Source organism: Strix uralensis, chromosome 7 (assembly GCF_047716275.1).
Source record: "Strix uralensis isolate ZFMK-TIS-50842 chromosome 7, bStrUra1, whole genome shotgun sequence".
NCBI classification, from domain to species: Eukaryota; Metazoa; Chordata; class Aves; order Strigiformes; family Strigidae; genus Strix; species Strix uralensis.
The window spans coordinates 16,965,200-16,991,320 of record NC_133978.1 but is presented as its reverse complement, the minus strand read 5'-3'; the positions used below and the strand labels follow the sequence as shown (position 1 = coordinate 16,991,320).

The 26,121-nt window shown below is 36.4% G+C and overlaps 1 protein-coding gene across 19 annotated transcripts in view; it reads right to left on the bottom strand.

Moving 5' to 3' along the window:
- Positions 1–2,116: 2,116 nt before the first annotated feature.
- KCNMA1 (potassium calcium-activated channel subfamily M alpha 1) overlaps positions 2,117–26,121 on the bottom strand; it is a 514,017-nt gene continuing 490,012 nt past the window's right edge. For 5 of the 19 annotated variants that reach the window (XM_074874552.1, XM_074874551.1, XM_074874555.1 and 2 more), the window contains 5 exons: positions 20,120–20,314; positions 18,412–18,530; positions 16,455–16,679; positions 14,383–14,411; positions 2,117–8,847 (listed from right to left, as the gene is read on the bottom strand). In XM_074874552.1, the coding sequence (XP_074730653.1) occupies positions 8,696–8,847; positions 14,383–14,411; positions 16,455–16,679; positions 18,412–18,530; positions 20,120–20,314 (720 nt within the window). In that variant the 3' untranslated portion in view covers positions 2,117–8,695. Of the gene's footprint in view, positions 8,851–14,272; positions 16,680–18,411; positions 18,531–20,119; positions 20,315–26,121 lie in introns of those variants that run through there. The other 14 variants (XM_074874558.1, XM_074874560.1, XM_074874566.1 and 11 more) reach the window with 4 other exon arrangements.

Below are 26,121 nucleotides of genomic sequence, written 5' to 3'. Positions count from 1 at the left end.
GAACATCACTTCTCACTCGTCTCCACTTGGACATCGGATACATTGACCGCAATCTTTGAGTGTAACCATCCAGCCAATTTCTTCTCCACTGAGTGGTCCATCTATCAAATCCATGTCTCTCCAATTTAGAGACAAGGATGTCATGCTGGACAGTATCAGAAGATTTGCACAAGTCCAGGTGGATGACATCAGTTGCTCCTCCCTTGTCCACCAGTGCTGTAACCCCATCATAGAAGGTCACCAAATTTATCGGGCACGATTTGCCCTTAGTGAAGCCATGTTGGCTGTCACCAATCACCTTATTTTCCATGTGCCTTATCATAGTTTCAAGTAGGATCTGCTCCATGATCTTGCCACAAAGTGAGGCTGACTGGCCTATAGTGAGGCTGACTGGCCTATAGTTGTCCAGAGCATTCTTTTTTCCTTTTATTAAAACGGGGGTTATGTTTGCTGCATACGATGATAAATTAAATTTATAATAAATAATATATATATACACACTAAATGATAATTTTGTAATGTGAGAGTATCAGGACTGCCTCATAGTCCAGAAAAGGTGTGAGCAGCCTGTTCATTCAACTACTATATCATTTTGGGGAACTGCATAGGGTGCTGCTCAATCTAACCTTTGTACTGATGAGTAACAAGGCTGTAGATACACAAAACAACAGTTTCTTAATTTAGCTATTCTATGGCCAGGTTTGATTTAAGTGGTTTTTTGACAAGAAGGTGTGCCATCTAGGAGTCAAGACCCTAAAATACTAGTAGGTAGTGACATATTTGCATAGATATAAAGATACATGTCCAAATGCATACACATATATTCATGGATGACTGTGTATGGATAAATACCTCTTTTGTGATATGGCTCCTTGTGCAGGGAGCAGACACCTGATGATTAAACCTGGGATAAAGAATTATCTTCCCATCTTAAAATGGGGACCTGTTCATGGTGACTTATATGGCTGGCCCTCACTTCCTTGTTATCATTCTCCTTCAGTAATTAGAAGTCAATCTTACTAGACAGTGCCTGACACCACGAAGGGATGAGATCAAGAAGTAACATCTAAAGTAGACCTAGTATGTATCGCCATGCAGATTTACTAACACAGAGTAGTCCTTTCACTGAACTAAGGATGATTTTGACAGGTGTACTCAGTAAGGTATACTCAGTTTGCTTCACTGGTGCTGAGCCTGTTTGTTACACAATTCTCCATAGTCCTGCACAAATACTGTTGTGCATTGTTTTGTTGGTTGGTTTTTTTTTTTTTTCCCTCCCTCTAAATACTCTATTTTCTTAGAAAACACCAGTGTAGCCATTTTATACCAGGTTCTTTACACTATTTACCTCTGAGTTAGGATCAATTATTTGTATTTTTTGGGGTTTTTGGATGCTTAACTGCTTCTTTTGCAGTGCTCTGCTCTTCTTCTTTTCTCTCCAAGATTCAGAATCAAACAAGGTTTATCACACTGTGGCTGATTATAAATCAGTGTCGTGATGCTGCTGCACAGAAGATTAACGATGTCAACTTCAATGACAAGATTATTTTAAATAGCAGAAGGCAAGCTACATGAATACAATCTTATAGACTGCAAAAGGAGACAAAGTTTAGTTTAAACTTAAAAACATACAGTTGCATGTAGGAATATATCTAGATCCTGTGCTCCAAATCTTGCAGATAACTTTTAAATGTACTCATCATGAGAGATTCGAAAGTCTTTGGACTGCTTAGCAAAATTATCAATCCATCCTAACCTGACCTAGCAGAGCTAAAAATGCCATGAGATGTTCTCTTCAAACACGTAAAGTAGCTAAATTGTACCAGATTATAATTTCATTTGACCACATAACTGGTATTAGGGTTATGTTTGTTGTTACTGCAGAATTATTCACTTATAGCCCTCATAGCATCCTCCAATGGCAGCTGCTATTATTAAGGAGGGGCTGATTCTGGAGAGTGAACAAGAAAGGAAGGCAACTGGGTTAGTCTTAGTTCAAAGTATTCATAGCATTGGTTTCGTGAATAAAGTATTATTCATGACTTGGAGATATGTGTTGCATAACTTTATGGGACACAGCCTGTCTCGAAGAGAAAAAAGAAAACACAGCAATCTCTCCTTCTTTTAGAACACAAATACATAAATTTTAATCTGAGAAAAATACAAAATGAAACCATGTACAAGTTATGTACAAACCCTTTTTACAGGACAATATATTTATCACTGGATATTACATATGACAAAGTCAGGTAGATCATTTCTGAGCACCAGCGTTTGTTCTCTCTCACCAACCCATAATGGTAAAAAGTAAAATGATAAAGTCATACTCCTTTTTCTTTATGAGCTTTTAAGATGATAGCTGGTTCTCAGTGTCCATCCCCCCTCCCCAATCCCCACTCCTAAATTATAACTAAATAGACACATGTAGCCATCAAAATATATTGCGTATATGTATTTGCATGTGTGTGTCTTTTTTGAAGGACAAAAAAATCAAACATCAGCCTTGAACTCTATAGAAATGCAAAAGTTAAAGTTATAGCAACTTTTCTTTTTTGGGGGGCAGAGGTTAGATTATTTGCATTGGCTAAGCGTGTGTGTTCCAACCTATTCCATGGCAGAAGCAGCATTTTTTAATTGCTACTTAGGAAAACTTGAGATAACTTCTGCTGACCTTTTCATGTGGTTCCTGTTAGTTATTGTCCAGTCAACAAAGTGCTCATATGCTCAAATTTTTGGTTTCTGAAAAACCTATGTTTCTATTACATGTATTCAACTGCCTATATGTTGCGCTGTTTTGGGTTTTTTTTAAGTTATAAAGCTCTCCTCTAAAATGCATTGACTGAAGCAGTAAGAAGCTTTTTCTCAACCTCACTAAGGTTCTAATTCGATGCAGCATTACTGTGTTTAGCTTCTTAAGTTAGATGATGTTCTAAATTAGACCCGAAGTGAAAAAAAGGTATTTTATATATTTTCTTCCTTCCCCCTACCCCTTCTCATTTTGCCAGTTAACAGTACAACACTATTATATAAAACAGATACATTAGATCAGTAGCCCTATTTATTAACTTCAGTGGAATTTACTTGGTTATATAGACTACTGCATGTTATAGACTATACAGTTTCCATGTGGCTGCATGTTCTATAGCAGAGACTATCTGTGCAGAATAGATACATTACTTATATAAATATAGCTTTGATAAATGCTGGGGCAGAACTGTCAGTGTTATAGGCCTATGTAACATCCTAGGCAGTGTCCACAGCAGAACAGCTACTTCAGTCCTTTCATTATTTCTGATGGGGGCTGTACCCACACCTACTAGTATTGCTCAGTACAAAAGTACTACAAATATTACATCTGCTAACTGAACATTAGGAGACCTGGTATGCATACATACTGAATTTAAAAAAAACCCCGTATCATTCCCTAAGCCTGGGATTGTTTGTGTACCCTTAGAATTAAAAAATAAAAATTAAAAAAGTGCTTGTTCATATTTTGGGGATATTGGTGGTTCAGATGGTAGGGAGAGAAAAACAAAAGAAGAAGTATAAAGAAAGAACTCTCCTTTCCCCTGAATTTTTTTATGCATCTGCCATTGACTTTGGCAGATATTACCAGGCCAATCCACTATAACACAGGAAAAGGGTTGCTGTTTTCACTTTGTCTTGTTCATCGCCTTTCACACAATAAGTTATTTTCTTTAAGCACATTAAAAACAAGAAATGAAAGGTGAGACACACACTTCTTTTGGTGCTAAAGAAATTCACAATGATAACAGCTTTAAAACAAAATACCCCTCTTTCCAAACTCAGTATGTATTCGTCTCAAATACATTGGGATCCTGAAGCCCTTACGACCTTGTTTCTTGACAAAACCATTTAAGCACCTACTCTGAGTTTAACTTCGAGCCCATGTGAGTCAGCTAGAACAGGGTGGTTGCTAGCATGTTTGTGGATTCACCGGTGAGTGACCAAGCAGTGAAAACATGCTTAATTACTAATTTTTAGATTATTGCTTTTTTTGTTACGCATTAGTTTATGCAGCCAGTTATTGCAATAGTTATTAGATGTAGTTTACACAGACACAACAAAACCAGTACCCTCTGAATGAGAACACATTACTATGCTTTTCCCTTCTTCTCTTACTCTATGGAAGGTTCAAGAAATGCAAATCATCCTTACACTGGCCAAAAACCCCAACACCAACAATCACCTCCACCACCACCACCCAACAACATGTAATAAAAGGCTACAGATAATACTTTTGTAGTCTCTTGTTCATTACATGCAAATTAATTTTACTCTTGTCCACATTTGGCTGAGGCCAATTAAGTCTTTTCACATCCATGCTGCCTGATTCTTTGGGTGGCCTTTTTCTTTAAAATTCAAAAATAGGGGAAAAAAATTCTTTAGTATGGCTAAACCTGGCTTCCTGTACAGCCCCAGCTGCTACAACAGCCTGTAAGCTGCTGAAGACTCATCAACTTTTTTCAAGACATCTGTGTGGCTTAATAAGGTTACACAGGATCCTCATTATCCTGAAGCTCATGGCCTTCACCTTGCAAAGCAGTACTGGCTTTCCCATCAAAGATGAACTGGAAATAGCCACATGCTTACAGTTGTTACAGGACCTTGATGTGTCATGTCCCTCTCACCTCCTGCTTTCTCTGTACCTATGCTCCTGGCTCTTGGGCTAGTAGGCCTGCAGGGTCCCTTTGTGTTACAGGTGAAATAACAATGTTGTCTATGTATAACTAACTGATCAAGCCCCAGATCAAGGGGTTTGTACTTTCTGCCACATGCGCTTCCTACTATTTGGCCATCAATGCTGATATGAAAGAAGAAGAGCTGTTAAAACAGAGGTGACAGAAAGTTTTTGAAAAGTACAAGGGAATGTTGGAAATGTTTGCATCTTTTTTATTTTTTTTTTCTCCTGTTAATAACTACATGGTATACTTGTCATCTTACAAGCAACACTAAAAGATAGTCACATTGAGGCCTTAAAATTTGCATTTAGACTCTGAATATCTTCTTTTCTTTACATCTTAACTTTTGCTGTGCTTGGGACTTGGCACCCAAACAGCATCCTAGCAGAGGACAGTTTTATCCTTTCATCTTAGTGCTCATGGGCTTCATGGGATAAATTAAAATAATAGCCACAAGACAGAGAGACAACAGACTTCCTGGCAATGTGGAAGCACGCATGTGTGTGGGTGCGAGGAGGGGCCAGGACCACATGCCTGCTTCAGCACTCAGAGAGGTTTGTGCAGTGTACTGTCAGCACACCACTAGTATAACTTTTTGGTCAAACTAGGAGGAAATAGTCCTCCATGTGCTAGTCTGTAAAAGTCACATACTTTCTTTTTCTTCATGTCTTTCCTCACCCCACCCCAACAAAAAATAATGACCACCTTCTTGTGATGACTCTGTATCAAACACATATACACCCCCATACATATGCATGGATATATCCACACACACACATATATAGGTGTGTATGTGTGGCCATGCATATATGCAGACACACACACACATACACAGACACACAGACTCTCTCTCTCTCTCTCTCCGTGAGTTACCAAAAAAAAGAGAAATTGTTTAGCCTATACTAATTGTGTATGCAGTTAATGAAAAAGCTGAATTTCTTTTTTTTCCCCTCCCCTTTTGCTGTCTTTTGAGAAAGGACTAATAATTATTAATAAAGATCTAAAACTTATTTCTACATCACTCATCATGTGGTCTGTCAGCTGTCGCTTAAGCCACTTTCTCAGACACTTTCCTTGATGTATCTTCATATATCCAAATATTGGTGCTGGCCTTGTAGTCATTAATGGCTGAATGTCAAAGATCTCCAAACAGGTTTTCTACATGTTCCTTCATCTAATTGCCAGAAGTCAGTCCTGCATCTTTGATCATCAAAAAGAGGAGTGAGAAAAGATTATTGATTGCTCTTAGTTTGTCTATAAATGGGAAATGCAAAACAATAACTATACCTGTGTCTCTCTGTCTTGCTTGCTCTCTACAGGTGTTGTTCTGTCTATCTGTTGTTACATATGGAACTATCTGTTCTGGGAGAGAGTGTGAATGTATTCATATCGTGTCCTTTATTTATGTACAGTTAGCAGCATGATATTTTCGGGTGTGACAGTTAAACTGGACAGAGACACGCACAAACCTTAGCTATGTAGGAGTGTTGTATTTGATTAATTAGTATGCTTTATCCAGTGAATGCTCACTTCTGAAGGAAGGGCACTCAGAAATGGCACTGTATATGATAAAGTATAAGATAGAATGTTCCATGCTCATACAGTAAACACCAGCCTTCTAAGAAACAAACAAAAAAATCATGTATACTTGGTGAAGTTGAACACAAATTTCAAAAATTCTCCCATAGTCAGGACCAGCTTTTTTCACTCTGGTTATAATATGAATGCAGTTCATAAATGAAAAAGGAGCACTGACTTCAAAGTAAAGGCTTAACATGACCCAGCACAGAACTGGATGTAGATTATAATGTGTCACTAGCTGAAGCAGCATAGATTGGAAGAACTCACCAGACTCACCTTCTGTTTTGGGGACTGTGAAATGGATTAAAAATGGTCTAAATAATAATGAAAAACTGCATAAATTGTTTTGTTAGTTTGTAAGAGAGTGAAATATTTTAAATAATCCAATTTTACAGATACTGTATTAACAATTCTTGTTATTGTCTTTAAATAGCTAGTCTACAAAATGTAACAACAAAGTAGTCACAGTCCAAGAATTCACTCCAGAATAAAGCCTATTAGGTGTTAGTATGGTTATATTTGTACTGCAGCCAGTGGACAAACATTAAAGCTGAGATAGTTTAGCTTAAATGTTGGATTATATAGTGGACATAATTGTTTTCACAATAAATTCATTTGCTTTGTATTTGATTGATTCACTGATATTTCTCTAATGATAAAAGTACCACAGTATGTTTTATTGTGGTGTTTAACAATTCTGCAAAATTACAAAGCCTAAAGTTAACTTGCACAATGAAAATTTTCTGATGACTTTCTGATGACTGGGTCCTATGTTTTTGTTTTAATCCTTATTAGCACAGCCTTTTCCTTTTTTTATTTTTATTTTTCTTCATACAATTGTGTCAGATGTTGCTAATTTGAGATAGAGTGACTAAATCATTTAGAGCATCAAATGCTTTGGTGGATAGATATGCAACATCACATTTTTGTCTGATGGCTCTAAAGCTTGTTGGCATCTTTGTGAAACTGTTAACACAAAAGGCACCCATCAAAGGCCTTTTGTGAGTTATCATAATAAATACATTCATTACTTTTATTTTGGTTATTACTGTACTTTTATGTGTGGTGTCCCAGCAAAGTCAAAACAAACTAAAGGAAAAAAAAAAAAGCAACTGCTAAAATAAAATGTTGTTTGGTACAGGAATTAACTGAGAACAGCATGTTGTGAGATTATAGAGCTGAGGCTAAAGCAGGTTTTATCCTGATCTGAACTCACTGAAAGGACATTCAGTATGCCTTTTACCAAGGTATGAGCTATCACCAAAGTGCAAAGATCTGGAGCTAAACTTCTGTACATACCAGGAAGAATTTGAATCAAATAAACAAGACCGATGCAAGGCCATCAGCACTTCTGAAGTAAAAACCCAACAAAATATGGTAGATGAGAAGGTTTATAACTTATGATTTCATGCACTATTTATGCACTCTGGATTAAAGCACTGTAATACATGGCAAAAGAAGAGGCATTACCAAGCTTGCCTTTCTGAAACTAGCAAATGCTGATGGCTAATGGGCAGTGGAGTGGAATTGCCAGAATTGTCATTTATAGCAAGTGCTGCCTGTGAGCACCTTATCTGCACAGCCCTCGGTTTAGGGTAGTGATATTCACTAAACCAGTGTTGCAGAAGGTTAGCAAGGATGCTGGGCTTCTGTGTGTGTGTGTGTGTGCACACGTGCATGCTTGGGGGGGGCACGCAGTGTGTGTGGGGGTTATTGGCCCTTAACATAACTGGCAATTAAGATGATCTGTATATGGTAATAAAACAATGAATATTTCAGAAGAATGTTACATGTACAAAAATATGACTTTCAACTTTGAAAATAAATAAGTTCAGTTTATTAAGAGCTGGTGTCAATGCTGAACAAAATACACATCCTCCAGTAAAGAAACATTTTGGTGAACTGGTCTTTTTTTTTTTTCTTCTTTTTTTTTGATTTACTAAAATACAAGTTGGACCTTTTTTTTTCTTTTTGTAAATATATCATTTGTCTCCCTTAATTACATGTCTTTATAACTGTGACCATCATTCTCCTTTAAGCCAAAGACTGAGGTTTGTTTATTTTAAATTCTTAGGAGTCTAGCCACATATGCAGGTTTTTTTTAAGGGAAAATACTTGACAATGAAAAAAAAGAAAAATATATTTTTTTCTAATAAATAAAAATAATTTAAAATGCTAGAGGCTATACATGACTAGTTTTGATTATGTTCGTTTATAAATTAAATAGTTTCCAAAATACGTGGAAGCAATATTGAAGGCAGACAAACAAAGATCTGTCTACTTTATTTTCCCATTAAGCTTGCCCTTCTTAACTTCTCCATCAGTGGTTCAGCATGTAAGAGGAATAAATGTCACATCACCATTCATGAAGTTTGTCAGGCTTTAGAAAAATAGTTCTGGCCTCGAAGGAGTCAACATTCATCTTCAACTTCTCTGATTGGTGGTATCAAGCTGCTTGTTGATTTATATTGATTGATCTGATTGGCCATGTGAGTGCTCATGGGCTTGATTTGAATGTTTCTGGGATAGGCATTATCCGGCTCATCTGTAAACCATTTCTTTTCTGCTAAGGAGCAAAATGGGTAGAGACAGAATAAGGAGGGAAAATGAGAGTTTTAATTAGTGAAGCACATATACAAATAAACATTAAAAAAAAAAAAAAAAGGAGGGGGGAGCAGTCATTAAAGTTTATAGAGAAAAGGCAATCAATAGAAGGTGGCTTTGACTAATTAGTAGCAGTACATCACATTAGATTAATACCTCTGAAAATACTTTTCATGAAAGGAGGATGACATGTTTGCAGATTTGATAGTAGAAGCTAAAGAAAACTCAATATGCTAGTTTGCTTGTTGAATGTAAGAGAGCTCTTTTTTCTTCATGCTCAGGTGAACACCCTCTGATTCATTTATTGAAAAAATGATACAAATAAAAGGCTGAACTAAAAATCCAGGGAGAACAGATGGGATAAAGGTAATGCAGAAAAGAGCATGTGAGTCCATATTCAGCCTCGGTGTGGTCACTAGCGCTGGCTCAGAAATGATGCAGGAGAACGTAAAGAAGAACTTTCGGCAGTTGGTGCTAGAATAAATAGGGCTTGCATTCATGCTGCCAGATGGCTGCGTTCCTGCACGGGATGGCCATTATATTGCTACTTAGCAACCTGGCTGTTTGGGAGCTGCTTAACTCTCCAGTTTGGGAAGGGGTATGGAACACACCTGACGCTGCAGATGACTGTAGTAGGGGCTCAACATAATACTGAATGGGTTGATAGCAATACGTGATAGCAAGGCAAAGGACTTAAAGGAAGATTAGAGGGGAAGCTGTTCCTTTTACATCTTCGGCCAGCGTTTCTCTCCATGAACAGAGGAAGAATTTTATGGTACTAATTTAAGGTGGGCTGGGAGCAATGTGGGAGAGAGTGAGGATGCTGAGAGGCTGTAGCATTGCAGCCAATCACTAGCTGATTATGCTTGTAACCACTATATTGCATAGTTCATCCGTGGACAAAAACTTCTCAAAATTCACCCCCAAAAAAAAAAAAATTCTTAAGATCTTTAGAGAGCAATTACTACTACAATTTCTTAATGACAGGTGTGCAACTTTACAAGATAGGTCCATTCAAAGACTTAGAAACTGCTAGTCTTTGAGTGGCTTATGGCCATTAGGTGTTTGTGCTTTGACAAGCATCTGTGAAGAGGGGGTCTCCATTCTCAAGCCTCTTTCCCCAGATTCCAGAGGCGGGTGTGCAGAGCAGTGGGCACAAATGGTTCTGGGGATGGGATTCTGCAACTGGGGCATTTTCATTATTACATGAAAGGTTTAATGTGTGCCACATCACAGCTGCTGCTCTTACATGTATGAGATGTAGAATTTCATTCCAAAGGGGAACCCAAAATGCTTCAGAAGCTTTAGTGTCTCACATAAATACAAACTGCCACTTTTTTTTTACCACTGAAATGCTGATGCATTTGGGCTGGAATCGGGGCAGGACTGGAAGGAGTGCTCATTTTAAATAAATAAAAAAATAAAAATAAGCAAAGCAAAATCCACCTCAGAAACCCAAGGATTGAGTACAAAAGCTCAGGAGGTGAAGCAGAGAATAGAAACTGGAAGACCAGGAAGAATAAAGGACAAATATCTGGGCATAAATGCATAAAAATAAGCAACTAGCTTTGAAGTTAGGGCCTCTAAAGAAGTGGATTGATTTCCAGAATTACCGGACTTCTCAGTCACTTTCGTGAATGTGAAATTTAAACACTTATACTTGATACGGATTTTAAGCATTTACATGCAACACTCCCACTCCCCAACAACAAACCGCGAACTCATGAGGGTTTAATCCATCTCTTTTTTTTTCAGGTATATTTGTTATCTGTGCTTATGCCTTTTAGAAAATTTAAATTGAAAAAAGGGATTGTATTAATTGTTAGTGGCTTATTAATGAAGGTAAACAGAACTACTGCATTATTTTTCTTGTCATTTTCTAAAATGTATTTTACTTCTTTTTAAAATATCCTACTCATTTCTAATCAGGGTAAATAGTTCCCTGCCCCCTTAAAGTTGCCAGAGTCTGAACAATGTTCAGTCTCCCATCTCTCTCTCTCTCTCTTACCTATTATAATTAAGTTCCCTTTGATTTGAACAGATTGGACGATAGGAATTCATAATGTTACATCCTGCACACTGAAGCTAACTGATTAAGTGCTTTAAATTATTCTTCCTGACAGAATGATAAAGTTACAATCTGTTCAGAGATGATCTACAGCTTGCCAGGCTCCTACTGCTTCTTTCTACATTCATTTATCTTTTTGTCAAGCAGTTAAAAAAAAAAAAAAAGAAACCTCAATTCCATAGATCTTTTAAAGTCATCAGAACATCTGAATTATTAATGAGACTTTAAGGGAATGGTTCCTGATGGGGGCTGGTTTAAGAAAGGTTGTAGAAAAAAAAAATCTGGGAATGTGTACACATCAAAATAATTTCAGCTCCATTTAAAAAACCATTTAGTTCAAGTGTGACACATGAACCATTATGCATTTGTGGAAACCAATTTTATGTGATCTACGATTAAACTAACCTTTCAGAGAGGTGTAAAGTGTGATGGTTATCATGTTTTAAAAGCCTTGCAAGATCACATAAACAATTTCAAACTAACAGTTTTCTAATGGTTTGTGTTTAAAATGATTTTGAGGCAAGTTAAGCGCTGTGAACTTTTATCTCTACCTTCTTTTTTAACATAAGGTGCACAAACTTTCCTTACAAACAGACCTTGGTGCAAGTTAATTCAACCTCATAGCAAGAAAAGGGAGAACTGTGAGAGTGCTTAGGATCAGGGATGAACTGCACTGTGCTTCTCATCAGCCAGTGTAAAGCATTTCCATCTCCCTTGCTTTCCCTGGAATTTTCAAAACAAGGCAATTATTTATATATTAGTCTTTACAATAAAACTCATATCCAGGGAGCTGATCTTTAAAAAAACCACCATCAAGTCTCTTTTTGCCTTTACCTGGCAAGTAATAAATACAGAAAATAAATAATAAATGCAGAAACTGGTAGATTCTAATTTCTTTTTGCCAGTGCTGAAATCTTGATCCAGGCATTATCATCTCCAGCATCAAATGCTTGGACCCAGCTTTTTAGCTTTCCTGTTCCTTTTCTGCTGTTAAAATTGTCTTTGACCACATAATGATGAATCTCCTGTGAAAGTCCATCGACCTCTATACTTACCTTTGAAATGTGAGCTTGACACTTGTCATCTTTACTCTTGGGCACTAAGGTTCTGCTCCCAGTTACTAAATGTCCTTCTTGAATCCCTTACACACTTTTCAATCTTTTTGTTAAGCTCAGTCTCACTTTGATATATCTTTCAAAGTCTTAGCATGAATTTTTGCATATCTTAACCAACTTACTCTTTCCTTTAAATCACTCCAGAAAACCTTTTTTTAAGTCTTTATATATTGTTATATTCACCAACTGTTTTTTAGTTTTCTGTCATGTTCAGTCTGTTTCTCTTCCTTTTGGCACATGCATATTAAGCCGTTTCTGTGTTACAGTAAGAACAGGCATAGTTTTCTATTTTATTTTTGTAAGAGCTCAAGAGAATCCCTGATCTTCCTACACTGTTTGATGGGGGTTTTTTTGGAAGCATAACCTGAGAGATGTTGGAACAGCTCAGTAACTTCATGTATCAGAAAGCAGAAAACATTTACTTTCCTCTCAAACACCTGCATCTGCAATGGGCTATCAGCATCCTAGTGTGTCCATGAAGTTCTAAAGCCTTCATGCTCTTATTACAAATAAATAAAAATTAACATCTTGTCTAAGACTGTTCCCTGCAGCATAAAAATAAATAAATAACTGAAGTAAAATGATCAAAATACAGATTTCTTCAATTTGTGTGAAACCTCAAGCAATTCTATCAGATTTGTTGTTCTGGTGCTTTAAAATTCCTGTCATTATCTCTGGACAGAGTAATCACACTTGAATAAATGTCACTGTGAAACACCCTCTCTTCTGAGCAGAGGCAAAGAAAGCACTAGCTAAACATGACACAAAGATCTACTAAATCTCTATTCCCACCATAATCCCAGGTTACCTTACAGTTGTTTTAAACATGCTTTTCTTTTTCTTTTGTGACACCTGTAGTTTCAAATGAGTCTGTACGTATGTGTTTGTGTGTCTCCCCCCCTCCACATAGGCATCTTGTTTACAGCTAAGCTGAAAATTCTCCTGTGCAATTTTTTCCTATATGAAAAAAAATAATGAAAGTTTCTCCTCCCACCTGCTCAGCAATTCTTTGGCAGACAAATATTTTACAAGTAGCAGCAGCAAGCAATTTGCAGGCAGAGAAAAACTATTCTTACTTTCTGTGAAGGTCTTTATTTTGGTCCAAGGTAACTAAAGTTTTGGGACAAAAAGCTGGACTTGCTCTTGATGATTTTTTGGTTTTTAAACCAGCAAAATTCTTACTTTTGAAAATGGGAATTTCACTGGAAAATGCCTGACTGCCAGTTTAACCCAGTAAGAACCCATGCCAAGAACTTGAAGGTTTGCTACATGTTATTTTGTATCCACACTCAGATCAATAAAGTTACTAAGAACCTAGTTTCCATTGTCAAAACCATTCTGGGACTTAAGCAACTGGCAGGACCTCCATTTAAAGTTCTAAAATGTCATCTCTTGACATTGGTGCTGCTTTTCCACTTTCAGAAACTAACCAGGGTAGTTACTAAGAATGTTTGACTTGGGATAGTTTTCTGAACAAACAGGAGATTTCCTGTTACTTTTCAATATAAAAAATTTTGACAACATAACATAGTTGATTTAAACATTCCTCTACTTGTAATGACCAACCTCCTAACTTCATTAGTATACTCATATAAGCATCCATATTAGATACTCTTCTTCTGTTGCTCACAAAGTAGACAAGTTGCTTCTCTAATGTACAGTGCTTATATTCTTTCTATTTGAGCTGCACAGTTATACAAATACTATTTTTTTGAATAAAATCATTATGTAGTATGTGACAAGTGGCTTCATATTAACACCCTTCCTTCCTCTGCTAAATGGAAAACAGATAAAACATTAATGGAAAAGCATTTTGGTGTCAAAGCCATTAACATTCTTCCAAAATGCATAACTGCTCTCGACTATCTTGAGTCAATATTGCCAACATAAAAAGATGCTCAAGAACATACACAGGGGACAGGAGAGTAGGGATGGGAAGGGAGGAAAGGAATTGGAATGAAGAATGGGAAATTAAAGTCATATCTGCACCAGGGTAGGCATCTTCATTGAGCAGGAACCTGGGTTTTTACAAAAGGACACGTGCAATTAGAAAGGCAAGCAGATGAGAGGATAAAAAATAAAACAGGGTTGAGCAACAGCAGCAGCAGCAGCCAGTTTTACTCCTGGTTTGGAGGGAAAAAAAAAGGCAAAAGAAAACCAACAAAACAACCAACCAACCAAACAAACCAATAACTGAAAAATGTTTGTAACTATTTTTTTTTTTTTAATTTCACAAGTTTTCACAAGGACAAAGTTATAGAAGGAAACCCACAGCAGTTGCTAGGTCATGCAGAACCATTAATTGTCATACCTTGGCCCATTCTATTCATCCTTGTTGCACTTTAGAAAAAGAAGTAAGCTATGTAAGTTTTACAACGCTTTTAAACTGTTATATTTCCTGTTGAGCACTTTAACTGGCACATCCTTGTAGTAATAAATATTCTTAGGGCAAAACATGATAACTTTCTTTGCAAAAAGAAATGCATGAATTTGTCTTTATGATGAAGAGCAACTGTAACAGACTCATTTGTAGAGGGGCATCCATAATTTGTAATGTATTTCACTGATAGGACTTACAGCTGCATTTGAATGCACACACACATATATACTGTATATCCAATCATTATGCTTAACACTGCACAGTGGTACTCTCCGTAGCCCACTTATACGGTTCCAGGTTTTGTCAGTAAAAGTGCTTGGCTTCATTGTCAATTCACACAGCAAGCAAATTTTCAAAATTATCATGCTTGGGGAAGGGGAAGGTAGAAAACAACACTAACCATAAAAGCACCTTGTCTGGGTTGGCAGTTACAATGCTAATCACTCCCACATCCAAATATTTATTTTCTGTCTGCATGTTTTCTTGCTGAATAGCCAGGAAAGTTGGTATGTGTTTCTGGCCTCCCTAATCTGGGAAACTCTTCATACCACCTAGAACTAGTTCTATATTTCAAAAGGATGGCATTTGAAATTAGGAAAAAACCAAGCTTGAAGTATCATTTCTATGGCTGTCTAGGATAGGTTCCTTTCCACTACTTTATTTAATTCCCTGCCACAATTTTTGTTTGGCTAGGTGTGTGATTGGTGAGAATCTGTAACAACTAAACTCTGGCAAATGCCTAGAACATGATGCCTCAGCACAGTATTTCCACCCCAGCCCTCTTGCTCTGCTCATCAGGCACTCAGTTGCCTTCCCCTATATTCCTGTGTACTGGCACGCACCTGTTGAAAAGAACCAGCTAGAACATGGAGCAGGATTTCTGGAGGATCTTCACATATTAGGACTCTTATTGGAAGATTTATACCACCACTCTAACTTGGAAAACTTAAACTACCATCTGGGGAAAGGAACAAAGTCTCTTGAGATCTGATACTTAAGCATAGAAAAATGCTTGCTCTTTTCTGAACATTATTTATTCTGTACATAAGGTGACTAATTCACCTTTTAGAGACGTAAAAGTCCCAGGAAGGCAGTTTTTAATGACTTACATCCAATATTTATGATACATATGGCTTTTTATCCCAAATGTCAAAAGTGAAAGAAAATATAGCGATTCATGTGGCAGTATAAATAGACAGAATAATAATTTAATATGCAATTAGACTCTTTCTAAACTTAAATTAAATCACTGGAGTTTTACAACTCCATGCCCAGACAATTTCAGTGTTAAAGGGAAAAGACACTATCTCCAAAAAGCTAGTATTTTAGAGAAAGTCCTTAAACAAGCAGAAAAGTCCCTGATGTTGCTTTGGTATAGAGCAGGTGCGTAGCAATAATCTATACAAAGTGTAAGCCCTATACAATATATGCTTTGAGAGTGAAAAATTAGTAGGGATTTTTTTGGTTGTGGGTTTGGTTTGGTTTTGTGTTTTTTTTTTTTTTTTTTAATGGGTTAGTTTTATAAGCTTCAAATAAATGTAGCAACTCCTGTAAATATGAGTATAAAAAAAATTACCACAACATACATCAACACTTCTGCACTAAATGACTTTCTTTGTGTAACTCTGACATCAAGAGCAAGTGTTTATGTTAAATATACTCTATTTTCTGATATGTAGAGTAACTGCAGTGAATTATTTATGTTTTCAGTGTGCCTATGGGTTTAGAATCTTTTTTTTTTCTCCCCTAGCATCATAAATAACTTTTGGTCCGTCTGCTTTGTTGCTGTTGTGCTTAAGGGTTTTATGGTGGTGAAATAAAAATGACAATCACATGCACACTGTCATACATATGCAAAATATGTATACAAAAAGGGAGAACTCCATGGGAAAACAGCGAACATTACTGCTGGAAACATTAACTGAGGATAATGGGTGGTGAATGCAAGTTTCACACACAGTGGGAGCAGGTACACATATCAAAGTCTATCTTCCTGCACATACTTCTGTTTTTCCCGGGAATCCCTGGTCTTGGTGCGGTTCGGTCGGTTTGCTGTTGATGGGATGGAGTGAACTGATGAGCTCTTCTTGCTGGAAGAATAGGAGGAATGGGAGGAATGAGAAAGACTGGCCCGGGACTGGCCAGCGTTGTGGTCAAATTGCATCAAACAGAAGATCAAGTCCGTCGGCACAAGCTCAAATTCATATGGTGGGTTTGTGATAACATAACTGGAAAGAAAGAAAGAAAGCAAGAAAGAAAGCAAGAAAGAAAGAAAGGAAAAAAGAAAGATAAAGCAGGTTTAGATTTGTACTAAAAAATTTATTTTGGAGTTTTTATCTCAGAGCATTTATCCAGATTTTTGCATTTCTATTTCCTTCAGTGTGTACCTAATTTTAGCTCACATAATACCTGTTATGATTTAGGACCTTCTTATGTCAGATATCACTTTTTGTATGTTTTCTGTTGCACTGTCTGAATAGGATGTTCTTTAAGTGAATTATGTCATGATTTTTCAGAGAAGACACCATACAAATCACCCTCCTTTCTCTAGCTGCATGGTAATGCAATGACTCTAGCAAACAGATTTACATATTGACAAAAACCAGTAACATATCCACCAGGAACTGTATTTAAAAGAATGTCTGAAAAGCACGGAGAGGAGGAAAATACATATTTACTATATATTTATTAAATATTTAAATACTGCCAATAGAGCAAGGGATGTAATTATTTGTTTGGATTGTGATGGTACATAAAAAAGTTAAGGAAAATATATCAGAAAATTTGAAGTGATGTTAATTTTGTTAATTCATTCCACATATACATTCATGGCCTGAAAGAGCATTCATAAAGAGAAATCTGCACATCCAAGAATCCAGCATTTCTAAGTATACATCCCAGGCCTGAAATAAAAACTCTATCAATTTCAAGAATCCTCACCTTCAACTAACCCCCTTTCCAGGGTAGGAAGGGCTTATAGACCCTGCTGCTAAATTTTTTCATGCATGTAAAAAACATATTTCAGCAAGGCAATAGGCATTTTCTGTCCAAGCAACAAATGAGTAAAAATTGATCATGAAGCTCACAACTTCTTTTCAAATTAATTCAGTGCTCATAAGAAATCTGGTTTAGCTGCCTCAGGGACATGAGTCACTTATTAATCCAAGAAATAATCCCAAGTATAGCAATTACAGTGTAAATCTAAACTGAAAATCATTTTTTCTACCCAATTTGTCCAAATCCTTACAAAAGAAGCTGCTTTGGTGGACTGATGGGTTGTTTACTGCCATGTTCACCCAATAACAATACTTCTCGTAGAGAATGAAACAGTAACCGATGGTAGATTTGTGATAGTTCCGGTATGGGTCTGTGTGTATTTCTAGTAGCCACTTAATTAAGACACATTTCAAGTAAGCTGTTAAATGGCCTTCAGTTTGCAAAGATGGAAACGTGTCTGCTCTATTTGAAGCACTGAGGTCAGCCTTGGTGCTACTGAAATAAAAATGCAGCCTACCAAGAGAAGGGTTTCCATTTACTGGAAGAAATTATGATTAGATACAGATGGTACCAATGGGAAACTCAGATGAGTATTTTTTGAGCATTCAGAAAGAAGAAAGTCTAGCTACTATAATCTAAATTATTATCCAGTAACTTACAGCTGACTGATATAAGCAAACTGAAGTCCTTCTCTTATATGCAAGCAGTGGATCATCATAAATCAAAGAAGAGAAAGATATGTTCTGAAAATTTACTTTAAAGATTTTTTATTAAAAGTAGCTGAAAACTTATGCTATGATATCCAGCCTATGGTTTAAACTCATCATGAAGTCCTCAAAGAGGTAGCTTTTGTGGCAAAGTTATGTACAAAATGGAGAAAACTCTTTTTTAGATTTATTACAGGCACTGGGATCTTCCTTGCTGAGAAGACTGAAGAATAGTGTTCTAAAAGACGGGACTTACCGTTTAGTGCATTGGCTGGGAGTACTTAGATGTGCATCCCTTAATCGATAAATTCCAAAGCAAAGCATATTGTAAGTTTTCAGTGCTTTACAAAATAGATCTCCATAACAACCTCCATCCTAGGAGAAAGAAAGAAGAGGGGATAAAAAAAGAAAAAGAGAGAGAACAGTACATTTTTTTCCTTTCTTTTCTCTGTTAACACAATGTCAGGGAACAGGATTTTCAGTATGAGCCTGTACAAAAAGGACAATGTATAGATAGCGTGTTGTTTGTCATGAATGAGAATCTTTTACACAAGGAAATTAATAATCTAAATGTTTTATTTCAAGTAATTATGTAAATTGATCATTAGTTTGGAAAGCCTTTGTCCATGAAATGCTGGTAAACTGGGAAAAGTGATTGATTTGCTTTAAGCTGCAACTATAAATTTTGGTATCAAACAAGGCATATTCTACAAATTACATTAACTGTGGTATTAAAACTGTTAGTATTTTTGACCCTTTTTTGGCAGTAGCCATACTGTCACCTAGACAAATAAATTCACTGGGAAGCACAATAGAAATTTGATTTCTAAGGGGTTAAAAGGATAATAAAATATCTCCTACTTTGAAACAATGATGAAATGTATTCCATTTTTCATAAATAATATAAATATTTTTATTAGCAAAAAAAGTTTATATTTCATAATTTGTATATCTAAGATTTTGATTCTTAAGTAATGATGAGTGTTAATGCATTCTGTCTGCCTTCACTGATGTAGTGCAATTGAGGCTTTGGCAAAATAGCATTTGAAGGATTGGTATTCCTTGTTTTATTTGTGAAAACGTTATGCCGTATGCCCAAGTGTTCTGATGAGCTGTTAGTCTCAACTGTGAATGTACTTCTACATGAACTGAAAGTCTGTTTACTTCTGTCTGTGTACTTTCATCGCCCTTAATTCTTAAGCTGGGATTCCCTGTCATTTCTGTGAAGAAGGTCGCTCCATTCTTTTTGAACAGAGCTGGTGAACACAAGGTTAATTTAAGAAATACCAAATCCTACATCATCATCAAAGTGAAGTGGTGCTTTGGAATTCACCTCAAGATTACAAGATTTGGTCCAGAAAACATTTCTAGATACTCTTTTATCCAAATGCATCATTTTCAAAAAATGGTTTATTTATTTGGTTTGGGGTTTTAGTGGAGTCAAAATGTCAGAAAATTAGGATTTCCCAAGAATTTTAGTTCATCCAGAAATAAGAGAAAACAAATCTTATAGCTTTGTTTTCAAGCAATTAAGTATATTTTAAGCAAGGAAGCATATTTTAAGTATGGAAGCTCCATGGAAAGATTAAATAAGCTTATCAAAACCCAACCAAGGTATACATATTGCTCATGTTTACAATGGATTATGGTTAAGAATAGAGTCAGCTATTCTTATCATCCATCCATCTCATACTCATCCTTCTCTTTAGCTGACAACTAAGAAGAGCCACAGGATTTTCTGTATGAAATATCCAAGGCAAGGAGTCTGAGGAGTCATATAGCTTCTTGAAAAGGGTAAAAGCAAACCTGGCACCCTGTGCTGTAAATTGTCAAATGATCCAAAAGCTCTATTAAATTAAATAATGGAAATTACACACTAATTAAGATAGATTTTTAATTCAGTCTGAGAGAAAACAAATAGACTGCAGACCAGCCTTGGTCCTGCATTTCCTTCATGATCTTACCCCTAGGTCTGCAAATGGCCCATCATACAAAGCCAACTGAGCAACTCGACACCTGTCCCTGTTTGCAAGTGTCTGGGGTGTGCTGTAACCTCCTCTCAATGCGTTTTCCTCGGCAATCAGTGCTTCCAGCTCTGGTGTGGCTCCTCCTGTTACCAATGTCCGTATCAGTGTGAGGATATTGTCATTGAAGTATGTCTGCAGAGATAAAAGAAAGCTCTTTAAGCAAACACCATTAAAGTCACAACTGAAGACATCCAAATTACAACTTTTCTGGGTTTCTGCTGTTTAAAGTTCTTGGCTGTCTCTTCAAATAATTTTATATAGGCAGTGAAAAGACAGCAGCCTCCAATTACTCTATTTTCTTCTATCCCATTAGGCTCCTATACTATATCCTTCCTTTAAAACACCAATTCAGGCTGATTTTTATTAAAGTACAAAAATTTGAATGATTTATGTTTCCTATAATTGGTGTTAGTAGTGATGCAATGACTGCTTTCCTTCTTATTGCCTTCATGTCTAATAATGGGCTTTAGGACATGTAATTGTAAAATTCAGACCACATTTAAAGCTTACACAGGCTAGATTGCCTTTTTACTCTTGTCACCAATTCGTTGGGGAGCTGCCTTTGTGCTGCAAATGTCATTACTTATTACTGTGGCTGGACTCTAGCAGTCTAACCAGTGTATTGTACTAAACATCTTATTACGAGACTTGACAGTGTTCAGACATAAGCATGTATCAATTAAACATCTTGAGTTCATTCCAGATAAATGTATGATGAGTTTAGGATCCTGGTGGTCCTTTTAAAAAACTCTAGGGTATAGGGTAAGTGTGGTTTATTAGGGAAGATTTACTCCACACTGACATTTTGCCAGCATCTGTAGCATTGCTGGTCTGTCAGGCAAACAATGGGTATTTTAAATATTAATTTAATGCCAGATGAATGACTTTCAAGTTCTCTTAAAAGTATACTGGTATAGTTCAGAGATACTCTGTTAAATATCTGCAATGCAATGTACTGGGCAAAAAGTAATGTTGAACAAAAATAAAGAGTCCCCATCACTTACAATGTAACTAACGTCCATGTTTTCAGAAGTGTTGCAAGCATGGGGGACATACAAGAAGAAAATGAGCTCACTGTAGAGTACACAGGATAGACATTACTGGATTTGTGAATTCCATTACTAGATTTGTGACTTTTATTGAATTTAGGACTTGGAAAAAATGTCTGTAATCCAATCAAGTGAAAATGAATACTGAATTTTCAAACAGTGCTTGTTATCCAAAGATAATACTTTTTAAATAATACTTTTCAATGAAATTCATTGCTCTATCCATATAAAGTAATTGTATTTAATACATGGGTAAACTGAGGTACAGGTTGAAATATTTTATCCTGAGATCAAAAAGCAGAACTGGCTTCCTACCCATGTTACTTTGATATTCTTTCTTTGTATAATGAAACTTCAGTTTTATTGTTCACTTGAGATGACAGATAAAACAGAAGAAAATGATTCTATGCAGCAATGTTTTTCACAGTTACACTGAAGTTTCATAACTTCAAGCTTCCCTGCTTATTTACATCGGCATATATGCCATTCACCTGTTGATTAAATTAAAATGAGAGGAACATATTGTTATTGTTATACATGCCCTAAAGCAAATATTTGCATCCCATCAACTCCAATTATTTTAAATTAGCCCGGGTAAGGCACTACATATTTTGAATACAAAGTGTACTGTAAAGAGTGGTCTGTCATTAGCAGAGGTTCAGGAAGATTCAGTTAGTCTAAACCAACAGCTAATCTCAAACCAGCTCTTACATATGTGGAGGCACTCAAACCTTTCTTAACATATAGAAAAATCAATGTGATCCCTTGCAGGAATGTACGTCTGGAGTGATTACATGATGTTTAGTAGGAATTGCTGTAGTGAGAGAGAGAAGACATTCAGGCATGATTGTTTATTTTTCAATTACTTCTTCCTTGATGTCCCTGAGGTGAGAATCAGAGTTGCCCTCTTTGGCAACTCTTCCCACTGTGTTATACTTTTCCAACATGGAAGTACTCAGAATAAAAAAATTGGCATTAAGTTTAGTCTCTTTTCTTAGCCTTTGGTATACTATGTACCACTCAGAACTAAAATAATTGGCACAATTCTCTTCCTCCTGCAGTTAGGCAACAATGTCACTTGACACCAGTTTCATGCATATAAAGCCAAATACTGCCACATCTAGAGGTTGGAGGCACTGCAATTGTAGAAGCTGAAAAAGCCCTTTCAGTAAAAATGTGCTTCAACATATTCTATATGGCACTTTAAGCACACATCTTCACAAAAGCATACCATTTTCTGCAATACTGTCTTTTCTCATGGCTTCCCCACTTTAATTCAGCATTTTTGACTCCTTTTTCTTCTCTAAGTAGTGATACATAGTATTATTCAAAGATTCTATTCTCAGTTTTACATCTATATATCAAGATAGAAGAACATGAAACAAAAGTAAAGCATATCTTTACTGGTAGATTTTTCAAGTCTGGTTTACAATGAAGCCAACTATGGTAAGAAACGTTCACCTGCTCTAAGACTGATGGATGCTGGCTTGTGTAAAATAGCCTGTTTGTATAGACTGCTGAGTTGCAGGGACTGGTAAAACATGCAAAAATTGTACTAATAATTTTATTACTCTTTAGGAGGTATCATTAGGCCAGCCTTCACTGGTTTCCAACTCTTTCTCTCTCTATTCTGTAATTCAAATTATAGCAACTATAGCCAGCATCCAAAATTTAAACACATATACTCTTAGCTCATCTGCATTTTGTACTGTGCAAGTGCACAATGACCCCTTATTGTAAATTCAGTTGTAGCTCACTAGAGCATGAGCTACTAAGAAATTATACTGTGACCATATCGCTCATTTTACTACAGATCTCATACTGAACTGAGAAATAAAAGCATTGGTAAAAGTATGTATGAAGTCAGGCACCTGTCACAAATTCATTAATACAAATAAAATAAAACAAAATAAAATAAACACCCCCTCCCCTAACCCCAGTGCAATTAAGACGTAATGGGCCCAATTCTGACTTATGTGCCAACTGGAGTAACTCTGGGAGCCATACACTACTATGAAACTGATGCAAATGAGAAAAGAATCAGGTCTATTGTCGATGGAACAGAATGCTGTCACCGGAGAAAGGCCTCCCACTGCTAGACAAATGTTAAGGCAAAGCTAAGACACTTATTAGCAAAGAAGGCAACGTTTATCTTGGAACAATGGCTTAATTTGGGTTTCACGCCATGACTGATGTGGATGTCACCACTTAATCAGATGGATGAGTGCGGCCAAGTGATGGGTTTTGTGGTTTTTGCCATCAAGGTGTGAAAAGATTCCAATTTTCAAGGCAGACTGCTCTGTCATTGCAACTGATCAGAAAATGCCCAACCATAAGCAAGAAAGGATGGGTGAATAGGAAGCTTAAACTTGTCATCTTCTGCTAAACAGGGTTGCTCTCTCCTGTACTAATATATTTCACACTCCTCAGGACAAACCCGTCTGTCCGTGCTTTTGACTGTCACAAAAATCAGACTCCTCTCATTACCTCTTGCCAGTTTTGTACTGGGAGACACTGAAAAGCTGAACTAGCTGATATCCATTTCCTTTGGAATAGTAATACACTGAAATTAATTTCAGAGTGATCTTCTACTTGCTTAGTGGGAGAGTGCATGGCCTGGATATGCCAGTACTTATAAGAAACCGATCTACAGAATGTCTTTGGAAAGGTGCTGCTGTACTTAAAAGTTTTAACAAGACACTTTCCAGTGATGGTAGTGAATCCCTTTTGTTGACTGTAAAAACTGAAGAAATACTTGTTTGCTACTACCGTTAACTGAACCCACACTGGACATCTGTATGACATCGCTATAATTGGCATCCAGAATGAGAACATTAAATAGGTGTGGTCTAAACACAGAAAAAAGGAAATGAATGCATCATAGACACCGAAACTGGGTAAATAGCAAGGAAATTCTGACATAGATATCTGAGCTAGTAGTGCCACCTAGCCCATGTTCCGGAACTGTATTGCAGCTCTTTCAAACATTTCAGGGATGCCTTCCCGTTTGTTCAATCATTTTTTAAAGTATAATTACCAGAGTGCTTATATTTTGCAGTTAATGCTGTCAAGCCTTTTAAACTAATTGGTCTTTTACAGAAAATTTAACTGAAAATTAGCACATCTTTTAATAACATTGCTTTAATAGCACTTTGCCTTTTGTTTATAATTACTCAAAAAATGTCATTTTCCAAGTCATATCTGCCATTTTTTTGTGTTTGCTAGTGTTTTTATATGGATTTCTTTTAAGAAGACTCCTCTACTGCATGCGGTTTTTAACACTGCTTTCAAACAAATATTTTAACTTGCTTTTTCAGTTGGAGGAATCCTGTTCAATGAATAATATATATCCAAATCTGAGGAATGACTGAGCTAACATCAGTAACTTGTAACAATAATAAAAAGGCCTCTGAGACAGAATCAACAGCAGAGAAATAATAACAGTGTTTCACAGTCTGAAAAAGTCTATTGAGTCTCAAAATATTGTCCAAACTTTGAAGAAGTTTGGGACACTAGGTTACAAGATGCTGCTTGCTAATCCCCTGAATAGACTTGCATAAAAAATAGCCTTGTGTTTCAAAATGTCCATAACATAGATTAGAAAAGTTTCTTTTCTGTATAAATAAGACTGTGAGGATCCCTGAGGGAGATCTACTGAGTAAGTGATATACTGAAAAGCTATTTTTAACTGTTTTAACTATTGTCTTCCATTCTGTGCTTTTGTTTATATGAAAAAAAAAGTAGAATTTAGTATTATAGAACAAAAATCAAGACCTAAAGTTCTAGCAGAAGGAAATAAATTCTAGGATATCGAATGTTAAATGGTGTAATCTGTTTCGAGAGATCCTTGCCTCTAATGGTACCACTTGGACAGTATATCAAGTCTATTGTCAGCAGTATGTATGGGAGGGATGCAACCTGCCAGAACTTCTGTAGTTCTCATATCTTCAGCACCAAAAGGAGTAATAGAGAAGCTTTGGTTCTCAGGCCAACTGTTCAAACCTTTGAAGGTACTATGTGTTGATAAAACTGGTTTCCTTGCATGCACAGGATTTTCTGGAATATCTCAACAGGACCCAGAAAAGGAAAAAGTACTTCTCCTCAAAAATTTGCTTCTCTTAAGCAAATGTGTCATGTAACTTTCTTACAGCTGAAGATAATCTTTTTACAAAACATCCACATTATCTAAAAGATGCTGCCAATCCCATGTTTTTTAGCCACATTCAATTTGGTGATGAGAATGTGCTTTGCTTTTCAGGAGCAGCGCCACCTTGAGACTGACAGACTACATATATTCTTTCCCTGGGCTTGCATATGTTATGACAAAACGAATATTAATATATCATTCAAGTCTCTGATGGTAGTAGATGTCTCTTCAAAGACGTAATAATGATTAGCTGGCATGATTTAACAATAGTCACTGCCACACTTAAAACATGAACCATGCCTACAGTCTTCACACAGAGTACAATAATGCACTTTAACTGAAGCCTGGAGAGACCACTGTTACCAATTCATAAAAAAGACAATGCAGTTTTTGAGCTCATTATTGTCTTCTGAGCAATGATCTTCAACCTACCACTCTGTGAACCACAGGCTTGTGGAATATATTGCCTTTGCAGCAGAGGGCAAACTGTATGTAGATAGCCTGTAGATGGCATTTTGAAAAGTAAACTTCATTAAACCTTTTATCTTTGAAGTAAGAAAATAGCAGACGATTTCAAATCTAAAATATCTAATACTGTCATTTTATAGGAAATAACGCTAACCTAGCAGAATGTAATGATCTTCAGCATTCAGATTTGAATCAGAAAGTGACAACGTATTTTCTAATCTGTATGAGCAGGGTTTAGTCCACTGATTTTATATTAACAAAATTATATGAAAGAA